The sequence below is a fragment of the Phragmites australis genome, chromosome 2 (genome assembly GCF_958298935.1).
Source record: "Phragmites australis chromosome 2, lpPhrAust1.1, whole genome shotgun sequence".
NCBI lineage: Eukaryota > Viridiplantae > Streptophyta > Magnoliopsida > Poales > Poaceae > Phragmites > Phragmites australis.
Window position 1 is genome coordinate 30,475,901 of NC_084922.1, and position 18,123 is coordinate 30,494,023.

Below are 18,123 nucleotides of genomic sequence, written 5' to 3' on the forward strand. Positions count from 1 at the left end.
GACACGATGGCAGAGCTTTCGCGAGGATGGGCGCTACAACACCGGGGAAAGGGGCGAAGGCGGTGGGCGGGTGGGGTCCGGTCGTGGAGCCGTGGTAGCGGTGTCGACCGCGGAGGCTGAGTCGTGACTTGTGAACGAACGAGCGAGAGTGCGAGACGTGGGAGTTGTACCCGGCCTGTGTTTGTGGGGCGTGTTTCCCTATGGAAACGATATGGATCGGGTCGGAGAGACTTATCTTATGGGCTTCCAAACGTGTAATCTACCTGGCCCATGGATTTCCCCCGGGCTTGCTGCCATGAGAAAAGGCCGGGATCCTCACGGAATTTGGGCCTCCCAAACAAATCCTTAATGTGCCACCACGTCATCGATTATCCAGCCTGTTTACAACCCTTCAGCATCTCCAGTTTCCACATGGTCGACTCCTCACCGTCCCCTAAATCAATCGTCCATCATTGTGCCCTTTCGCTTGCCAAGACAGTTTCCTCTCGACTGTGTCTTCCTCCAATCTCCTCCCTTACGTGATAGTCAAGCGTCGCGGAGTAGCTCTTCCGGAGCTCCTCTGCTGCGCCGTTTCGACCGTGGGGCTCGCCGGGGAAGCGACGGGGACTCTGATCCGCGCGGTTTCTTGTCCCAGGTACGCCTTCTTCTTAACCCATGTGTGTTTGTCCTGTCATGGCGGCTCCTTCGTTTAGTTCTCTGCGCTGCGAAATCGCGATGCCAGAAAGGCGTAAGAGATCGTTGCGTTCTTGCGTCTCTTTGCATTCTCGTCGTTTCCGGAAGCCGAACGCGCCGTCGTTTCAATCGATTCGATTGCCCCGGCTAACGTTTCAGGAGACGAGAGGACGGACTGGTTCCTGCTTCGTAGGGAATAAGACGTGACTGCCATGTTCACCATAGGATCTTCAAATGTACCCAAGTATTCTTTTGTTTGTTTGACTTGATTAAAGATTAACCTTCTCCTCCCACCTCCCCCCCCCCCCCCCCAAAAGTGGTTTAGACTGGAATCAAACGTCGTCGAGGTCTGCATCGCAAAATATAATATTAGGCTGACGTTTTATTATACAAAAGCTTAGTCTCTTTAACTCATTCATAATGATCGAAGACCCTGTACAACGTTTCAGTCTGCATGTCATTTTGTCCTTTCCAAGCAAGATTTGTTGCAGCTGTGTGGTACCACAGGACATTAAATGTACCGTTACTACTTGTTACCTCGTTTCTTAGAAAAACTTTGGAATTTGGAAGACAGTGGACGACTAGTTTGGAAGCTAGCTAAGTTGCATGCATAATTATGTGGCTACATTTTTTTATTTTTATGTGGCTAAATTTCACAATGCATGTTCCACTGGTTATATAGCTCTGATGTATAGGACCACATTTATGTATATTTTATATATACGGCAAAACCCTATAACAACAATATTAGCTATATATGATTAATCTACATAAATTACTACCTGTTTTCACTAAAATAAACGCTGCAAGTCATTCTCTTATTCTTGATTGATGATAATACTTACACCTGTGAGATTTTCTAGCCTGCTAGAGAGATTACATGTTTGGCATTTGTACTAGTAACTATAAGGCTTTGGTCCTTGTGCTTAAAAGAAAAAGGGCAATGCGACATTACAGCGAGAAACACTAGGAAAAGACTGTAGTTTTCATGTTTCCGCTGCAGTATCCCGAAACTCCCCTCATGTCACGGGAGCATATCAGGTGACATTGGCCCAACCATTGCCAGTTTCGCAAACTAGCCAGTGACACATATTAATAGCATGATTTGACTCGCTACAATATTTTATCACGATAATCTTTGACTAAAACTGAGCCTTTTAGCTTTTTTACGAGGTTAATACCATTTAATTACAAAAGGTATAAAATTAAAAGAAGAGATAAATATTATGTTAGTGGAAAAGAAAATTATTTATGCTTCATACTTGTACCCGAATCATATAATGTATTTGTTTGATTCATATATATTTTGATCATAATATACGTCAAGTGTAGGTATCCTAACAAATATCAAAATATATTTTTCTTGTCTCCGTATTGTGCCTTGCTTGCTGCCTCCATGATGCGATGACCTTGAGCTACACAGTGCTTCTTAATCTATTATCTTATTATTTTTTTTAAAAAAATCATTATTTTTTATTATGAATTTTAGCTATTGATAATTGTATTGTACGTGGACTCTTCATTTAGCTATTTGATTTATAATAATTTAATTTTTTTCTAAGACTATATTGGATATGGATCTTTTTTATATTCTAACCCCAATTTCAATTATTATTTATTTTATTTTATTTTGACTCTTTATTTAGATGTTTTGTTTCTCAAACTGTATGAAAATCGAACTGCTAATTTTTTGTATCTTGTAATTTTGAATTTATCTATTTATTAATTGTATTTGATATGGACTCTCTGGTTTAATATAGACCGTTAGATGTTCATAACATTAAGTAGTCTAGATCATTTTTTTCAGATTAACGTGATAATTTTTTGATCTTAAGAGTAAACATGATGACTCATTTTCCCTCTCAAATATTAAGATAATACATTCGTTAAAGTCATGCATAGAAGTTTTCAAATTATGAACAAATTCTCAACCATAGTGTCCTGTATGCATGCAAAATTTGGAGAACAAATTCAGTTCAGTTAATGAGATAAAAAAAACACAAAGGTAAAGGATAATGGTGTGACAGTATATTCTTTTCTCTTTCTTTGTGAACCACATATATTTTCTCTTTTTATTTCACAAACGGGATTGGATTTGATCTTGAAATATTGCATCAATGTAGAACATAACCTTCAATATAGCTTTGAATTTTTTTAATAATCCTAAAACCTTCTGCATATGATTTCCGTTGAATTTGTTTCGCACTACTCAGGTCACACAAGCTCACAATAGCTCACCTTCTATTGCTCGTCCATCTCACATTTAACCATCCATCCATCTTTGTTCGAAGTTTGAAACTTTGTAAAAAGATTGACTGATCTAAAAGAAGAGGTGAATTGATTATAATTAAAAGTATTTTAACTAAACTCTAGAACAAGTAAATAATCTTATCCTAGATTAATAGTAAAACAACTATAACAACCCAAATTGATAGAATTCAAAGCAAGAAAACATACAAACTACAACAAATATAGAATTACGGAATATAAGCTTGCAAGAAAGTAAATGCTCAAAGTAAATACAGGAAAGTAAAGATATGGACAAAAAGATACTAATTTTTTTCTGATGTATCGAGGTGTTGGCAGTTTCCCCAATCCTCGTTAGAGCATCTAGTAAGGATATTGCTCCCCCTTGAATTACCAAGACTCAAGTGCTCTCTAGTGATAGCTACTTCTATATCTTCGGATTGACAAGTCTCAAACCAAACATAAAGTTTCTTTTTAGTGTTCCTATAAGAACTCTAAGAGCTTAACAACACACTTACAATCATCAAGACCGGCTAAGTATTGCTAACCACCAATAATAACAAGTCAATAGTTTCACTTGACCCAATCAAGCATAGACTATAGCTAAATACACACTTGCTACTCTTCTTGCACTAATGATATCCTTAATATTCAATTAAAAACTTTACAAATCACTCTAGTACACCCACTTGCCTCTTTTTCACGCACTAAGTGTTTTAGCTTTTCTGACTCGCAAGGTTACCTAAGTGAGACGAAATGAGAAGGTATTTATAGACTAGAGATCCACTAGCCGTTGCCTAATCACCCATATTTTTCGTAAACGCCGGATGATCCGGTGTGCACAGGCTCTAAACATCGGACCATCCAGTGTGAAACGTCCACTCAAAACTAGTAGTTACTGCACTGAGTCCTCCAGTGAAGCCTCCAATATATACATGGGACCATCCAACATGTATAAATTCATCTTTCATTGAACCGAAAGGAATTACTCTTTGTATAAATCCATCTTCCATTGCTTCTAGTCCATCTCACATTTAACCATCATCCATCTTTGTTGGAAACTTGAAACTTTGCAAGTGGAAGACATATCCAGTGAAAATAGGCCAAGTGTTGAAAACTTGAAAAAATGTTCTTGCAACTGTTGTTTAGATTCGTTGCAAGCAATATATGGAAATGTTGCAAGCAACATGGTCACAATTGTTTGCAATGAACAACAAATATGTTGCGTCATTGTTACAACAGCATTCAAGTTGTGCAATATTTTCAAACACCGATTGCAACAAATCCAAATAAGGTTTGAGTAATACTTGCCAAAATGAATCACTTGATCTACCATGTTTGAAATTAAACCTTCAATTTTTACAGTAAGTTTTACTCCTCGTTTTTCTTAATTATCTTTCAGTCTAAAGAGGAGGGACAATAATAGCTTTATACATCATTTCTTATACTATATGTGTAATGAAAGCTTCAAAGTTTACATGAAAATTCTAGTTCACACAAACATACAGGTTCAAATTCTAGTAACGTGCCATCAGTTTGACCAACTAGGATACCATCAACATAAAGTTAATTTTGTTGTTCGTTGTTCCCATGTCCTATTAATCTGAATCCAACTTTTTCCTATTTTCCGTAGAAATTAGACTGCTTTAGGAAACTTCTTACAAGATTATTGTAAAATTCATGAGTTCTTAAGCAGCTCCGAAAGAAACAATAGTGAAGTAAGCAGTGGTATGAAAAAGATTCGGCATTTAGGTTCAAACGAACGAGACATACTCCTAGTCAAGTATAGATGACGTTTCAGGTAGTATATGGATTGACCTCAGGTGAGAATGTGGTTCGCAGCCGTCTGATCATCATTTGAGGTGTGATTAGCAGCCTTAAGTCCTGTCCTGACGATGTATATAAGAACATGGTTACCTGTAGTTATCTCATATTAGACGATACCATTTCCATTTTGTCGGCTAAAATCAGGAAATATGTGTTACAAACGCGAACACATACCTGCCAAAGCCCAATATCAAACGACACAAATGCGTCGCCATCAAAACCGAATGTACCGAGGAAAAATGTTACAACATTATTCACAAAATCCATGTGGCTTCATTTCGTTGGTCCTCCAATATCTATTTATTGTCTGTATCGACGGCAAAATAAACTCTGTCGCTGATGATCTTAGAAATTATGGTTTCTTGTTTATTTGCAGACAAGTTGGCGCAAGCGATCGTCGATTTTCCGAGTGTAATCGCCAGCCCTTCAGAGCATTCGGCCGGAGGCAATGACGTCGCCGGAACGCCCGTACCGGTTCCCCGCGCTGCCGGATGACGAGCAGGCCACGCGCACGCGGTGCACCACCCAATCGTGCGGGACGTGGGGCGCGTCGGCGGTGGCGAACTGCGTGGCGCTCTGCTGCTGCCCCTGCGCCGTGGTGAGCTGCCTCACCCTGGCGCTCGTCAAGGCGCCCTACGTGGCAGGCCGGCGGTGCGTGGTCAGGCTCGCCAGGAGGCGGCAGCTGTGCGCACTCCGCAACGCGAGGCGCGTCAGGGACCTGGACGAGAAGCAACAGGACCAGCTCGGCGACGCAGCGCCGCGGCGAAGCAAGGAGTGCGCCGAGCTGGCCGGTGCGGTCATCGTCGGCGCCGAAGGCAGGGCGAAGGTGAGCTCGAGGGAGGACGCGGCGGATAAGGTGTGGGTGGAGATGTACAAGGTCGGCCTCTGGGGTTTCGGCCGGCTGTCCTTCTCGGCGACCGGGGGAGGAGGCGACTGCGAGAAGGACGGCGACGATGCTGCTGAGTGAGCCGTGCGGTGGCTCACTCTAGAGTCTAGAGCCATGTCTTGGCCTGTACAAACATTTTCTTTCTTTCTTTTTGGCAACGGCCTATTAGCGCCTGTAGCCCTGTTCGACTTTGCTGGACGCGTCGTTCGAGGGGTGTGCAGGCATGTATGGGGTGCGCATGCATGGCCTGGTGTGGCTCGTGGGTACAAGATCATTGAGTTGCATCAAAACTCACCTTTATTGTTGCATCAAAACTCTGTACAAGATTGCACTCGGTACATCATTGCACAAATTCTCCAGGCTCTCTGCTTATTCCCATCCACAAGGACCACGTAGTGCAGACTGGTGCAGACAACGGTTAGCGCTGCAGAGCCTTTCTGATCTTCACCTTACACCTGAGCTAGCTAGTCAAACGCGACGGGGTAGTAAGTGTCGTACGTGCACCTCCTCCTAGAGGACATGAGCCTGGCCAGCTTCCGTTTGCAGAGCTCGAACCTCGCTGGCCGGTCGTCGGAGCCCTGCGCGGCCGCCGCCGCCCTGCAGGGCAGCCCCAACTGGCGCTCCAGCTCGGCGAACTCCTCGGGCTGCTGGATCACGTGGTCGTAGCAGAGGTACCTCCCGCCTGCGGTGTTGTCGCCCATCGCCTCGTACGCACGGACGTGCGCCTCGGCCACCGTCTCCACGGTCGCCGTGGCGAGGAGGCCGTCGGAAAGCATGGCAGGAGCGCCTGCAGCCATGCACAGAAAAGTCGGTCAGAGTGGTTAGCAACGCGTGTTGTTTGGTACTCGCCATTCATCAGGCCGGCTCGGACCTTTGAGATAAGCGATGGACGCGGTGGAGTTGCGGCGGCGGAATCCCGGTCCGGTGACGAGCGCGGGGCAGATGGTGACCAGCTTCAGGTCTCGTCCCCGGGCTGCCCTCCAGGCTGCCTTCTCTGCTGCCGTCTTGCCGAGTGCAAACCACAGCTGAAACGATACATTTCGTATCATTAGATTGCTTAATTTCTGCACACAAAAAGAAGATCGTGCACTCGTGCTCGTGGGTGCCTGGATGGTAAAATATGTGACCACGATTGCGAAGTGCTTATCAGTATCGCATTGAACGCTGAAACTGACAAGAGCTGAACCCATGTACTTGGTTATGTTGAATTTCTGGACGATGGTTGTGTGGGTCTTCGATGAATAGTATGATAATCACACAGAGAAATGCATAAGTTTATGTTTCTTCCGGTCACTCACCTTATTGTCGCGGCAGAAGCTCTCATCGCTCCAGCAGTTCTCGTCAATGATGGTTGGGAACCGTCGATCGTGAGGGTAGTTCTGCCTCCACACACATGCTAGCAAGGATGAGGTGAAGACGCACTTCCTGACGGACTCTGTCCTCACGCACGCTTCAATCACCCGCTCAGCTGCTTGGGCTTCTAAGCTCGCCATATGTTTCTGTTAGAATCAGAGATTGAAAGGGAAAAGCTAATCACAAAATCTCTTTCAGTTTGTATGTCATTTGCTGGTAAATAATATTTGATGTTCCTGTATAAAACTGGCTCCCATAAGTGTTGCTAAGATACAACACAATTTTCTGTTAGAATCAAGAAACGTACTCATATGCCTACAATAGATAAATTGCAAATTGAGCTTTATGCAATTGGGCTAGCAGAAGGCATAAAAGCAATCAGCAATAGATACATTAAGCAATTAAGGAAAAGAACAAAAAAAATGCGATCAAAAAGGAGAGACGTCACTTCCAATAAATTTGTACAAGGGAGAACCCGGGTTGGTTAACCCACCACCCACAGTGCTAACCAACTTAGCGCAGGAGACTCCTCAAGAATTAAGAAAAAGGACACTGGCCTTGCCACCAAATCAAGCTTTTGTCGAATTTAATACGAGCATGTTAGTCTTAGGTAGTACAGACACTGTTAGTTACCACAACAAAAATATGACAGCGATCTCTCGAATGTCTGCACTGGAGTATTCGAACAGAATAATGAGCAATTGGGCATTCAGTCTCCTCCCGAATTGTTAGCACCAACCAACATAGGGTCCTCATTTTGAGCCTGGAATCTGGATACTTCGGATGATGCGTAACCTACACCTGCTCTTGCAAACGACATCAGGCAATAGTACTTAGCCCGTAGCAGTAAGAGGTATGTATATGACGACTGTGTCTGTTTTCTAATCGATTTTGGGTATAATAAAGCCATCATTTTGGGTATTATAGTTGGATGATCTGATGACAGCACCGACGGTTCCACCGTACGGAGCAGAGTGGTTTTGGTCGTTGCATTGTCGAACTCTAGTTGCTATGTGAAATCCCATCAGACGATAAACCCTGTCTGCAGCTGCCTGCCATGGACAGGACGGACTGAGATCCTCTGCATTGGAGAGAGGCTGCAGTCCTCTGCATTAAAGTGAATGCGCAACGGAGAGCTCAGATCATGCGCTACAGTAACCGTGAACAGTAAGTCACGTCGTTACATTAGACCATATCGCTGGTGCACAGTTATTGCTACAGTATAACGGTTAATTAATGTATGTTTCTGTAGCTGTTGACCACTATTCACACAGTGATTCTCTGCATTAATCTTAATTAAAACAGAGGATCTGGGTCGAACAGGACACTTCTGGTCAGACAAGCTATGCTACTCACACCAGGTTGTCTTAGGGCCAACTGTAAATTGGAATGCCCAATTGTGGAAACGTAGGTATTACATTTGTTTTTGTTTGCTTATCACTAACTTTTTTACTATAGCAATTTTGACTTTGAGTTTTTTTTATGAAAAATTTATGAATATTTTAAAGTATATAATACTAATGAAGTATATTTCACGATGAATCTACTGATACGAAAGTCAGGTATCTATAAATTTTTCATAGAAAAAATGTAAAATCAAAATCACTACAGTAAAAATTGATGACAAGTAAACCAAAATTAAAAGTAGTACAAATGATACTTTTTTAAGAGAAAGCTTCATAATTTTTGGTCCTTGTGTTCCTTCTTCCTTGTCGTGTAGTCTCTTCAGACAACCCTACCCATCCTTGCTTTTGCAACCAACAAGCTGGCCGTTCCACGAAAACCTAACGAGCCGGCTCATCAACACAAGCTGTACTTCCAAAGTCACGGGTTGGTGGGAGTGTCGTACTGAAGATACCGACTTTTTTTCAGGTCAGCACTCAGCACACATATACTAGGGTGTAGGGAATCCCCCTCTTCACACTCAGGTCTACTCCTACTTGGGGAAAAAAAGCATATGGAATCGGTGATCAACTTAGTTTAATTGCTCATGGTATGTTTAACAACTAACATGGACAACTCGCCCCGACCAATCAGCGGTTCTGCAATAGATTACCAGGACCACGCATCGTTGTGATCCAGGCTCTTCTCTTCTCTTTGTGATACACATGTCGCCATGTCTCCAAACGGGACGTCGCAAGGTCGTTAGTTCTGAGGCATGGGTGCCTCCACGTGCAGTGCTTCACCGAGCAAATGGCCAAATGGGCAGCGCCATGGGAGGAGCAAGCTCTCGTGCGTCGGCTGCCTTAACATTTCTCTGGTCCCGGTGTCTTAACAGGCATTGACGCCGAGAGTGACATGTCTCTACTGCCTCCAGTTATTCCAGAATCATTGTTCAGTTAACTTTAACAAGTTGTACTACTTGGTTTATTTGGCCTCCAATCGTAATCGCTCTTCGACCTAGCACCAACCGTTCAATAAGCCGATGTTTAGTTTCGCCTTGTGATAGATACAATACAATAGATGCAGCACACTTTATACCAGTCCGTCATGCTTAATGACTTCATCTTGTCCTCCTAACCACCTTGAATAATTAATGCGATTCATTTGCGTAAGCGCAAGGTTGCGCAAACTCCATGAGGAGTGCAAGCTCGCGTCAAGTTTCACGCATGTTCTTTTCTAACGTGATGCGAGTTATCAGCTCGGAGGTTCTATCTATCAGCAGCAGCAGAAGAAGAAGGTGCTCACCGTGTATCCGGACATGCCCCCGGGATCCACGAAGGCGGAGGTGTGGAACACGCCGGCGCAGCCGTCGAACGCGCGGTGCAGGCTCTCGGGGTCCATGACGTTGGCCATCACCGTCCACACCCCGTCCCTGCCGTCCTCGCCGAACATCTCCATCTCTCGCAGCTTGTCCATGTCCTCTGCCAATAGCACAGCAGTAAACCAATACATGTCAAATTACACGATCGAAAACTACAAGAGAACTTTCGCTGCTATTCCATTCATATCGTGACAGTTTATGGCCCAATCAGCCTCATTGTAACAACAATAATATCGACCGGCCTGCATAAAGATAGGTGGCTAGGCGGTGCTGTCATTAGCTCAGGGTAAATCATATTCTTCGTCGTCGATGCAAACAGTAAGGCGGAAAAAGAGATATCCCGCCCTGCTTGCTTCTCATGCTAAATTTCCTTTTGCCCATCCTAATCTAACCCACCGGTTCTTATCCACTAGGATGACTATTGCGCACAACACACAAAGGAAAGACTGAAGCATCATCGGTTGAGTTTTCTGTAAGTTGAGGTGAAGCTTTCAGAAACCTAAACCCCTTTTCCCTGATTCGCCAAAGTACTACAAGGAGTACTGCCGTTTGTTTGTCAAGGCTCATTGTCTGCTTTCTTGCAAGGGAATTTAAGGGAGAATCATCGGAAGGTTCTTGTTCAGGTAAAGTCCACAGCCACATTACTTGGCCAACTATTTGTTAGGACGTGACAAATCAAACCTATGCACTAAATGTTGTTCAACTAAGCAAAGTAGAGCTGACCAATCACTCAATTAACAAATCGTAAAAGATGAGTGGCTGAGTGAATTAGCGAGCACCAGTCAAAGAAAGCCAATCACGACTTCTAGAAAAAAAAAATACTAATCACGATGCAGTTGACCTCAAGATTTCTATGGTCGCGTATCTCGGTCTACGTCGGAAAACATGGCTGGCGCATCCGTGTAAAATATCATCTGCTCTGCCTGTGCTTGATTTGTGGACCGCTGATTAGTCAGACACAGGCACCAACTGGGCGAATCGCACAGAGAATTAACGAACTTCGTTTGATCAGTTTCGACCTCCAAAGTATCTGATTGACCAAAGACAAGGTGCGAGGAATCTATGCAGCGCATGACATTGCGGACGGCAGCTTCCAAAGATGGCGACGAACACATAAAAATGTGATCATTTTTAGATGCTCAAAGTTCAACGTTCAGCGGACAAATGGTCCCGTCTTGGCCGCGTAAGTCTACACTATCTTGCATGTTAGAGTACCTGCAGAGACCTGTTTGTCCATTTTCTTCTGGGGAGCAACTTGGATCGACCATAATTTTTCCCGTCATCCTGTTCCTTTCGGTCATTTAGTAGGTAAGTTGGATAGATCATTCAGGTAACCAAGGGGAAGAAGTAATCGTGAGGTGTCTTTTCCAGCAGGAGAAAAAGAGTACTGTGAAAACTATGTGCCACAAAACCATACTGTACATTGGAGGTGGCTCTCATAGCTACCTTTCGATGTCCAAAAAGAAGGGGAAAGAAAAGACAAATTCTGTTCTAGAAACTGAACAAGAGCATAGTGCAAAAAAAAAACTGAACAAGAGCAGTGAGCCAGCAACTCCTTTTCAGCTTATAGCTAGTGCTTTATATTTCAAGCTGGGATAGCATGCTCCAGACATAATTCATTGCAGCGGTAGGTGGCACGATCAGTACCCAAGTGCAGCGCGCAGCACTCGTGAAGGCAGGAACATGACCCCAAGCATCGTGCAGATAGACAAGAGGCCATTCAACATCGCAAGAAGCCGCTCTCAGCCAACTCATGGAGAAATTTTCGCTTAGTTAGATTAAGAATGATCCCATTTCTAGACACCCCTAAACTGCTAAACACGTGAGATGTGTTGCTAGTTGCGAGGTCGATGCAAAATGCCTCTGTTTCACGTTTACCCATTGACCGGTAAATGATGCTAATCCGGTCAATCGCGTGTGGATTCACATCCACTGAAGAGCGCTCACAGCTAGGGAAAAAAGTTTCGACCCGGTATATCTCATATATCCGGTTGATGTCGATAGAAAATATTTACTATATTTACCCGTATTTTGTATGAATTTCAGCCTGGTTATCCGATACATACGATAAATGTTTAAAGACCGTGAAAAACGTGGCTCGGCAACCAGCCGGGACCCGCGTAGTGGCATCGGCTCGAGAGCCAGCCGAATCTCGACGAAGGGCAGGCAACACCAACACGGGCAGAGTGAGAAAGGCAGCTGGGTAGGTGGTGGTGGTGGTGGTGCCGGACACGGAGACAGCGAGAGGGAGGCTGGGAACGGATGGCTGACCTTGCGTCTCGAGCGCGAGGCGGACGGTGTAGCCTTGCCGAAGGAGGCGATCGACGACGGCGAACCCGACGAAGGAGATGCCGCCCGTGACGCACACGGTGCGCGCCGCGGCCCCGCCGGCCTCGCCCCCCGGCGCGCGCTTGGCGTCCGCGTGGCCCGCCGAGCGGCGCCACCCGACCGCGGCCCCGCGGCCGCCGTCGACCAGGAGCGAGGCGCGCAGCTCATCCACCTCGGCCTGCAGGCTCTGCGTGCTCCGCAGGACGCCCATGCTGCCGGGTGACCCTCCGCGGTGGCGCGCTCGCGACGGTGCGGTATTCGCCTGCGCGCGCGCGAGTGCGTGGTTGCTGTCCCCGGCCCCCTCCCCTGCCGCCCGTCTGGGTGGTGGAGTGGTTCGCAAGTGTTCACGGTGGGGTGGGTGCGCGCAGGGGAACGTGGATAAATAGGTGAGGAGGGGCCTCAGCTATGCTCGTTCTTGTCACGCGCGGGGTTTGGGTAGGTAGGCGTGTGCGTTGGGGTCGTTGGGTAAATCTACATGAAAATCTGCATTGAAATGCGGTAAAAATATAAAATTAGATAATATATATAAGCATATTTATTCAAATAGATAATATATTATTGTATTTATAATTTTAGCATTCGTATTCGACACATTATTTATCGAAAATAAATCTCGGTACACCGTACGTCGAAACACCGCAAGTCCGGTCATATTCGGCACACCGTGTGACAAATATGGTACTGTAGCTCATATTTAGTACACGGTGTGCTGAATATGAGTTACAGTGCCGTATTCGACATACGGTGTACCGAATATGATCTTTGCCTATCGTGCTGTCACGTCGTGCAGGCAAAGGCTATATTCGATACAGCATGTGTCGAATACGGCACTGTAGCCCATATTCAGCACACGGTATGTTAAATACGATTGATATTCAGCACACCGTGTGCTAAATATGGACTACAGTGCTATATTCAGCACACGGTGTGTCGAATATGAGTTTTTTTCACGTACGGTGTACCGAAAATCCATTTTTGGTAAATGATACGTCGAATACGAATGTTAAATTTATAAATACGACAACATATTATCTAAATACACTCATATATATTATCTAATTTTATATTTTTCTTTGAAGTGCGGATAGCCGTGTTCTAAACGAAAACTTACAGAGAAGTGTAAACCTGCATGATTTAGAAATATATGCAGATTGTCAACTTGTATTGAAGTGTAAACCTACATGAATTTAGAAACTTTTTCTTAATGCTCTGAAAGTTTTCAACAGCTGCAATATTGTCAACTTGCCAAGTCAGTACGTATTGAATAGTGGACAAAATATGCAAAGCAGAATCTATTTTCTTCTAAAGCAACAAGTGACAAGGATAGATTAGAACCCCAATTTGCACATATTTCTCGGAAGATGATGTCACTTGCATTGAAGTGTAAACCTTCAATGAGGTTCTTCCATATCTGAACAATGGGATCGATAAGTTAGCTTTTGAAGTAGATGATTTACTTAGTAAGTCAAGCTTAGATAAAAAAGAAGATCCCGGAAGCTACCTCGAGTGCACAGATAAATTCGCCAAAACACATATCATTTAGAGGTCATATTCGGAAAAAAGGTCCAATGGCTAAAAGATAAAAAGGATGTACTTGAGGGACGGAAGAAAGGAAAAAGTAAGGTGACATCAAAGATAGGTACTTTTTACTCTTAATTTTTTTATGTCTGACTTAGTACAAATGTTTCCCCCTGATTTCAAATATACAGATTATGTGTAGGAAAAGGAAAAAATTGTTCAACAAATGAAGTTAAGAGAATCAACTAATGTAGATCCCGTTGAACCTGTACCAAGCTGTACCAATCGATGTAAGAATAGTATAGCATCTATATTCTGTCTTAGACCTGTAACTTGACGCCTAATCTTATATTTTATTTTCTTTATTACTGTAGCGAATATGATTCTATTAAATTATAATTGTGATTTTGATTATTAATGATAATAAAAGTTATTGTGACTAACATATTTGTCAAAAATATATGTTAGTAGGTTTTATGGATACAATACATTAAGAAGCCACCGCAGTCGAGACAAATTTAATTGAATTGGAGAAGTACCAATAGAATTGACTTCATTGGAAGGTCCGGTGCAGAGAAGTTTACACTCACTGGAATATTGTACACTGTGATGCCTATTCTTTGCTGCGGTCCGGCCCATCTCTCGCTCTCGAGCCTAGCTAAAGCCCAACCCACTCCTCAGCTCTCTCTCTCTGACAGCCCAGGCTCGCCCGTCATCCCCTCCCTCCGCTCCTCCCGCGCCTGCACCCGCGCTGACGCTGCAACCCGCGATGACGCATGCGCCCACGATCCCACGATCGCCCCGCGCTCCTTGCGCCTATAAATGCCACCCAACCCCGCCGTGCTCCCGGTTCCCCCATCCCCGCTCAACCCCATCGCGCAGAGCCGCCCTTGTGGCCGCTTGGAGCTCCGCCGTCGCTAACCGTCATGCCCGAGCCCTTCCCGTCGCGTCTGAGGACGTCGCTGGCACCGTAGGAGCACAAGAAGTCTTCTCCGCCGCTCCTCGACATCGTTCCACCACTGCATGGACATCTCCGCCGAGCTCCGGTAAGCGCTGTTGCTCCTCTCCATCGCTAGCTTGCCCCGTAGCGTCCTGATGCCCACTGACCCGCCCTTCGGCACTGCATGACTCCCAAGGAGCCTCCTCAATCCTCGATTTCACCTCCCTGTCACCGTACCGCCTTCCCGTCAAGCGCCGATCATCGCCACCGTCATTTCGCCGTCGCCAGCCATCTCCGAGCCATTTTCGGCTGTCGTGAAGCCTTGGTGAGACTCCCTATCGCCCCGTCTCTATTTTGCACTGCTTCCCATCGCGTTTGGTAGGCTGTAGGTTCTTATCGTGCATCGCCGGCAATGTTCCGGCCGTGTCCAAGGCGACGATGCCGTCGGCCACCCATCTCCCCCTAACCGCTCTCAACCGAGCGATCGTAGATGGATGACCGCGATTAGAAGCCTAGATACCCCTTCGCGATCCAATAGGATTTTAGCACGTGGCACATAAGCCCAGTCAGATTATGTGATCCACGTCAGCGCCACACATCGCCCACGTGTCGACTACATCACCCACCCGAGCTTAGTCAGCCTGCCGACATACTAACTAGGTTTTTCAATTCAAAAATATATCCTTTAATTTCTAAAATTAGATGATCTTGCATTTAGGCCCTTAGATTTTACTATTTCACGATTATGCCCCTGTCAGTACCATTATTTTACTTTAGCCCTTCTGAACTTTTACTTATTTACAAATAGATCCCTAAATTTTACAAATAAGCCCTATAACTTTTTGTTTTTTCAAATTAGCTCTTGTTCTTTTTAGAAAAGCCCCTAAGCTTAAAACCCTCAACTTTTCCGTTATAGTTCCGTTTTAGGAGATTCTTTCGCTCACGCGATCGTAGCAGCGAATACTATCTGTTAGTAAGATTTTCATAGTTCTTTGCTTCTGTTTAGTGTACTATTCTTAGATGTTTGTGCTTGCTTTTTTTGGTGTGCACGATTGCAATATGTGACGAGCAGAAAGTGAGCTTGCAGGACCAGATCTTTGAAGAGTTTGAGCAACCCGCTACTGAAGGCATGTGTCCTTGATCACATTGATCCTATTGTAGGAAAGTGTGTCTTTTACTTTCTAATTTCATGCTTTGTTAATATGAATCCCGTGTTTAGGGTTTATTAGTACTTTTCATGATTATCCTTATCGTCGGTGTTGTAGTTGGGTGTCAAGGGTAGAAATGTTTAGTTGTGCTGTCAAGCCGGGTGGATAAATATTAATTTGATTAATAGTCTATGCAACATGAACCGGTTTGGGTAATCTTTTGTAGCAACATGTAACATAGGAATCTTGGCAGGTTGGTTTGGTTGGTATGACTGCTGTGTGCGTATTGGGTGATGTGCAAGTACATGCTTAGGATCCTAAGGACATGTTCATTGACATGTAACCTGGCATAACAACACAACCATGAGGCTTATATGGTATGGTCTGACCAATTAATTGAATGTCCTCCTTATTCTATACGCACCAGTGGACGGTTGAGTGGCACAAGAGGGAGCCTCTGTAGTGGATGGAATCCCTGTTAGCGGCAAACCTTAGTGGGTGTTTACAGATTTAGAGACACCTTGTAAAGGCCTTGTAGTGTCTCTTGGCGCACACCTCGAAAATGTGTATGGTACCGACAGGTACCGACAAAAGAGTTGATCACGACTCGTGGGTCAAGTGTGCAGACTCTGCAGAGTATAAAACCGATCGATCAGTCATGCTCACGATCAAGAGCGGGCTTGAACTTCTTCATGAATACTGGGGATCTTGGATGGCTGGTTTTAGGTAGTCGAGTGGTGATACCCTGATGAGTTGGTAGCTGATATGAGATATCTGGTGAGTCTGTTAGTCGGATGGAATCCGATGAGTTGTTCCTTTAATGTTAGTGTCGTCACACATAGTAAATAGGATTACTAAGTCATTTTTGAGTCCTATATTAGGATGGCATAGATGCAGTAAACTTGAGTCAGACCTTTCTCTTCTTAAGCATTCATGTCATGTTTTCCCACACCTGTTGAGTACTCCATGTACTCACGCTTGCTTCTCCTAATATCTTGATGCTGCTCAGAAGATGACTTCGAGGACATCCCGGTCGATGGAGCTGAATTCTAGGCGAATGAAGTTTTCGACATGAAGACTATGTTCTAGGCTAACGTTCCCCCAGACAACGCATGTGGATGGATGGAAGACCCACTACTGCTAGAAGTTATCTTAGTATTTTCTTTAAGATCTATGGGTCCTTCTATAATGAATCTTATCGTTATGCAATGACACTGTTGTGTTATCACTTATGAAGTCACCGCATGTATGAAACTTGATCGTGGATACATATGAAATGTATTTGGTTTGTTCTTTGGAAACTAGGTGTGACATGCACAGAGGCTAATAGCCTCACCGGATAGTTTGGTGAATAGGACATGAACTCACCGGAGTATTTCTGACAAAGGGGGAGAATTCTGAGGACCTCACTGGATAGTCCGGTGATCTGCACAGGGAAACATCGAAGCATTTCTTGCAGAGAAGAATGCAAGTGCAAAAGACTAAAGATCAACCCACCGAAAGGTTCGATACTTAGTTTGTGCACACCGAAGTATAGCATCGGAGCATTTCTTGCAGATGTGCCTGCAAGTGCTACAGAATGAAGATCAACTCACCGCATAGTCCGGTGATGACAGAGATAGTTTCATCGGAGCATTTTTATGAAAAAGAAAAGAATGTTAACTCACCGGATGATCCGGTGTGAATAGAATGAACACCATATGAACGCATCGGAGCATTTTACACAGAGAGGCTGCAAAGACTCGGATGACTCAAAATAACTCACCAGAAAGTCCGGTGATAGATTTTAAGGCACACCGGAGTGTTCGTTGTTTATAGAGGCATTGGGTGGAGTTCTAACGGCTAGTTTCTGAGGCTGTACTCACAAGATGACCCGGTGTTACTACTACTATTCTCATCGGATTATCCGGTGTTAACAGCTTCTCTGAGCCATTAGAAAAATAGTTAGTTGGCGGGTTTGAGGCTATAAATGCCCATCCACTCAGTCATTTAAAGATGTGGCATGCTGCTGGAGTCTAGAGGAAACTCATACATACTTGAGAAGGCATCCAAATCACCAAAGTGCTTAAAGTAATTATCCTAGGTAATTAAGCATAAGATTAGAGAGTGTTTAGTGCTTATAGGTCTAGAGTGAGTTGTAGCTCGGTGCTACAGCTTGAAGAAGGTATCGAGAAGTGATCCTAACTTGTACTAAGTGGTACGTCGGCGTCTTAGAGTCTTGGTGACTCGTCGGAATCTTAGGCGTTGGTGGCTCAAGCTTTTTGACCCTTCGACTTGGTGTGAAGTGGTGGCAAGACATGTGTATGTGGATGCAGAGACCCTTGCCTTGGTGGCTCAAGCTCCAAAGTGATCACGACGGCAAGTGACTGAAAGAGAGGATAGCGGTAGAGTAGACACACTAGATAAACCTAGAGCATATTTAGGTAGAAATTAAGATAAG

General features: G+C 44.5%; 2 protein-coding genes across 2 annotated transcripts; one reads left to right on the plus strand and one right to left on the minus strand.

Annotated features, from left to right (window-relative positions):
• The first annotated feature begins 461 nt into the window (after nucleotides 1–461).
• Nucleotides 462–5,713, plus strand: LOC133908342 (uncharacterized). The gene is made up of 2 exons (XM_062350326.1): nucleotides 462–634; nucleotides 5,123–5,713. The coding sequence occupies exon 2, from the start codon at nucleotides 5,195–5,197 to the stop codon at nucleotides 5,711–5,713; it is 519 nt and encodes a 172-aa protein (XP_062206310.1). The 5' UTR covers nucleotides 462–634; nucleotides 5,123–5,194.
• A 193-nt stretch (nucleotides 5,714–5,906) lies between these two features.
• On the minus strand, nucleotides 5,907–12,432 carry LOC133908341 (cinnamoyl-CoA reductase-like SNL6). The gene is made up of 5 exons (XM_062350325.1): nucleotides 12,021–12,432; nucleotides 9,674–9,849; nucleotides 6,931–7,131; nucleotides 6,504–6,657; nucleotides 5,907–6,419 (listed from the first exon to the last, which is right to left on the minus strand). The coding sequence occupies exons 1-5, from the start codon at nucleotides 12,286–12,288 to the stop codon at nucleotides 6,097–6,099; spliced, it is 1,122 nt and encodes a 373-aa protein (XP_062206309.1). The 5' UTR covers nucleotides 12,289–12,432; the 3' UTR covers nucleotides 5,907–6,096.
• Nucleotides 12,433–18,123: the final 5,691 nt, after the last annotated feature.

Bases quoted from the DNA above. Each gene is read 5' to 3' on its own strand.
- LOC133908342 (XM_062350326.1), top strand. From the start codon at position 5,195: ATGACGTCGCCGGAACGCCCGTACCGGTTCCCCGCGCTGCCGGATGAC.
- LOC133908341 (XM_062350325.1), bottom strand. From the start codon at position 12,288: ATGGGCGTCCTGCGGAGCACGCAGAGCCTGCAGGCCGAGGTGGATGAG. The intron at 6,658-6,930 runs GTGAGTGACCGG...GTATCGTTTCAG, and splicing joins GCTTCTGCCGCGACAATAAG to CTGTGGTTTGCACTCGGCAA. The intron at 6,420-6,503 runs GTCCGAGCCGGC...GCATGGCTGCAG, and splicing joins GTCCATCGCTTATCTCAAAG to GCGCTCCTGCCATGCTTTCC.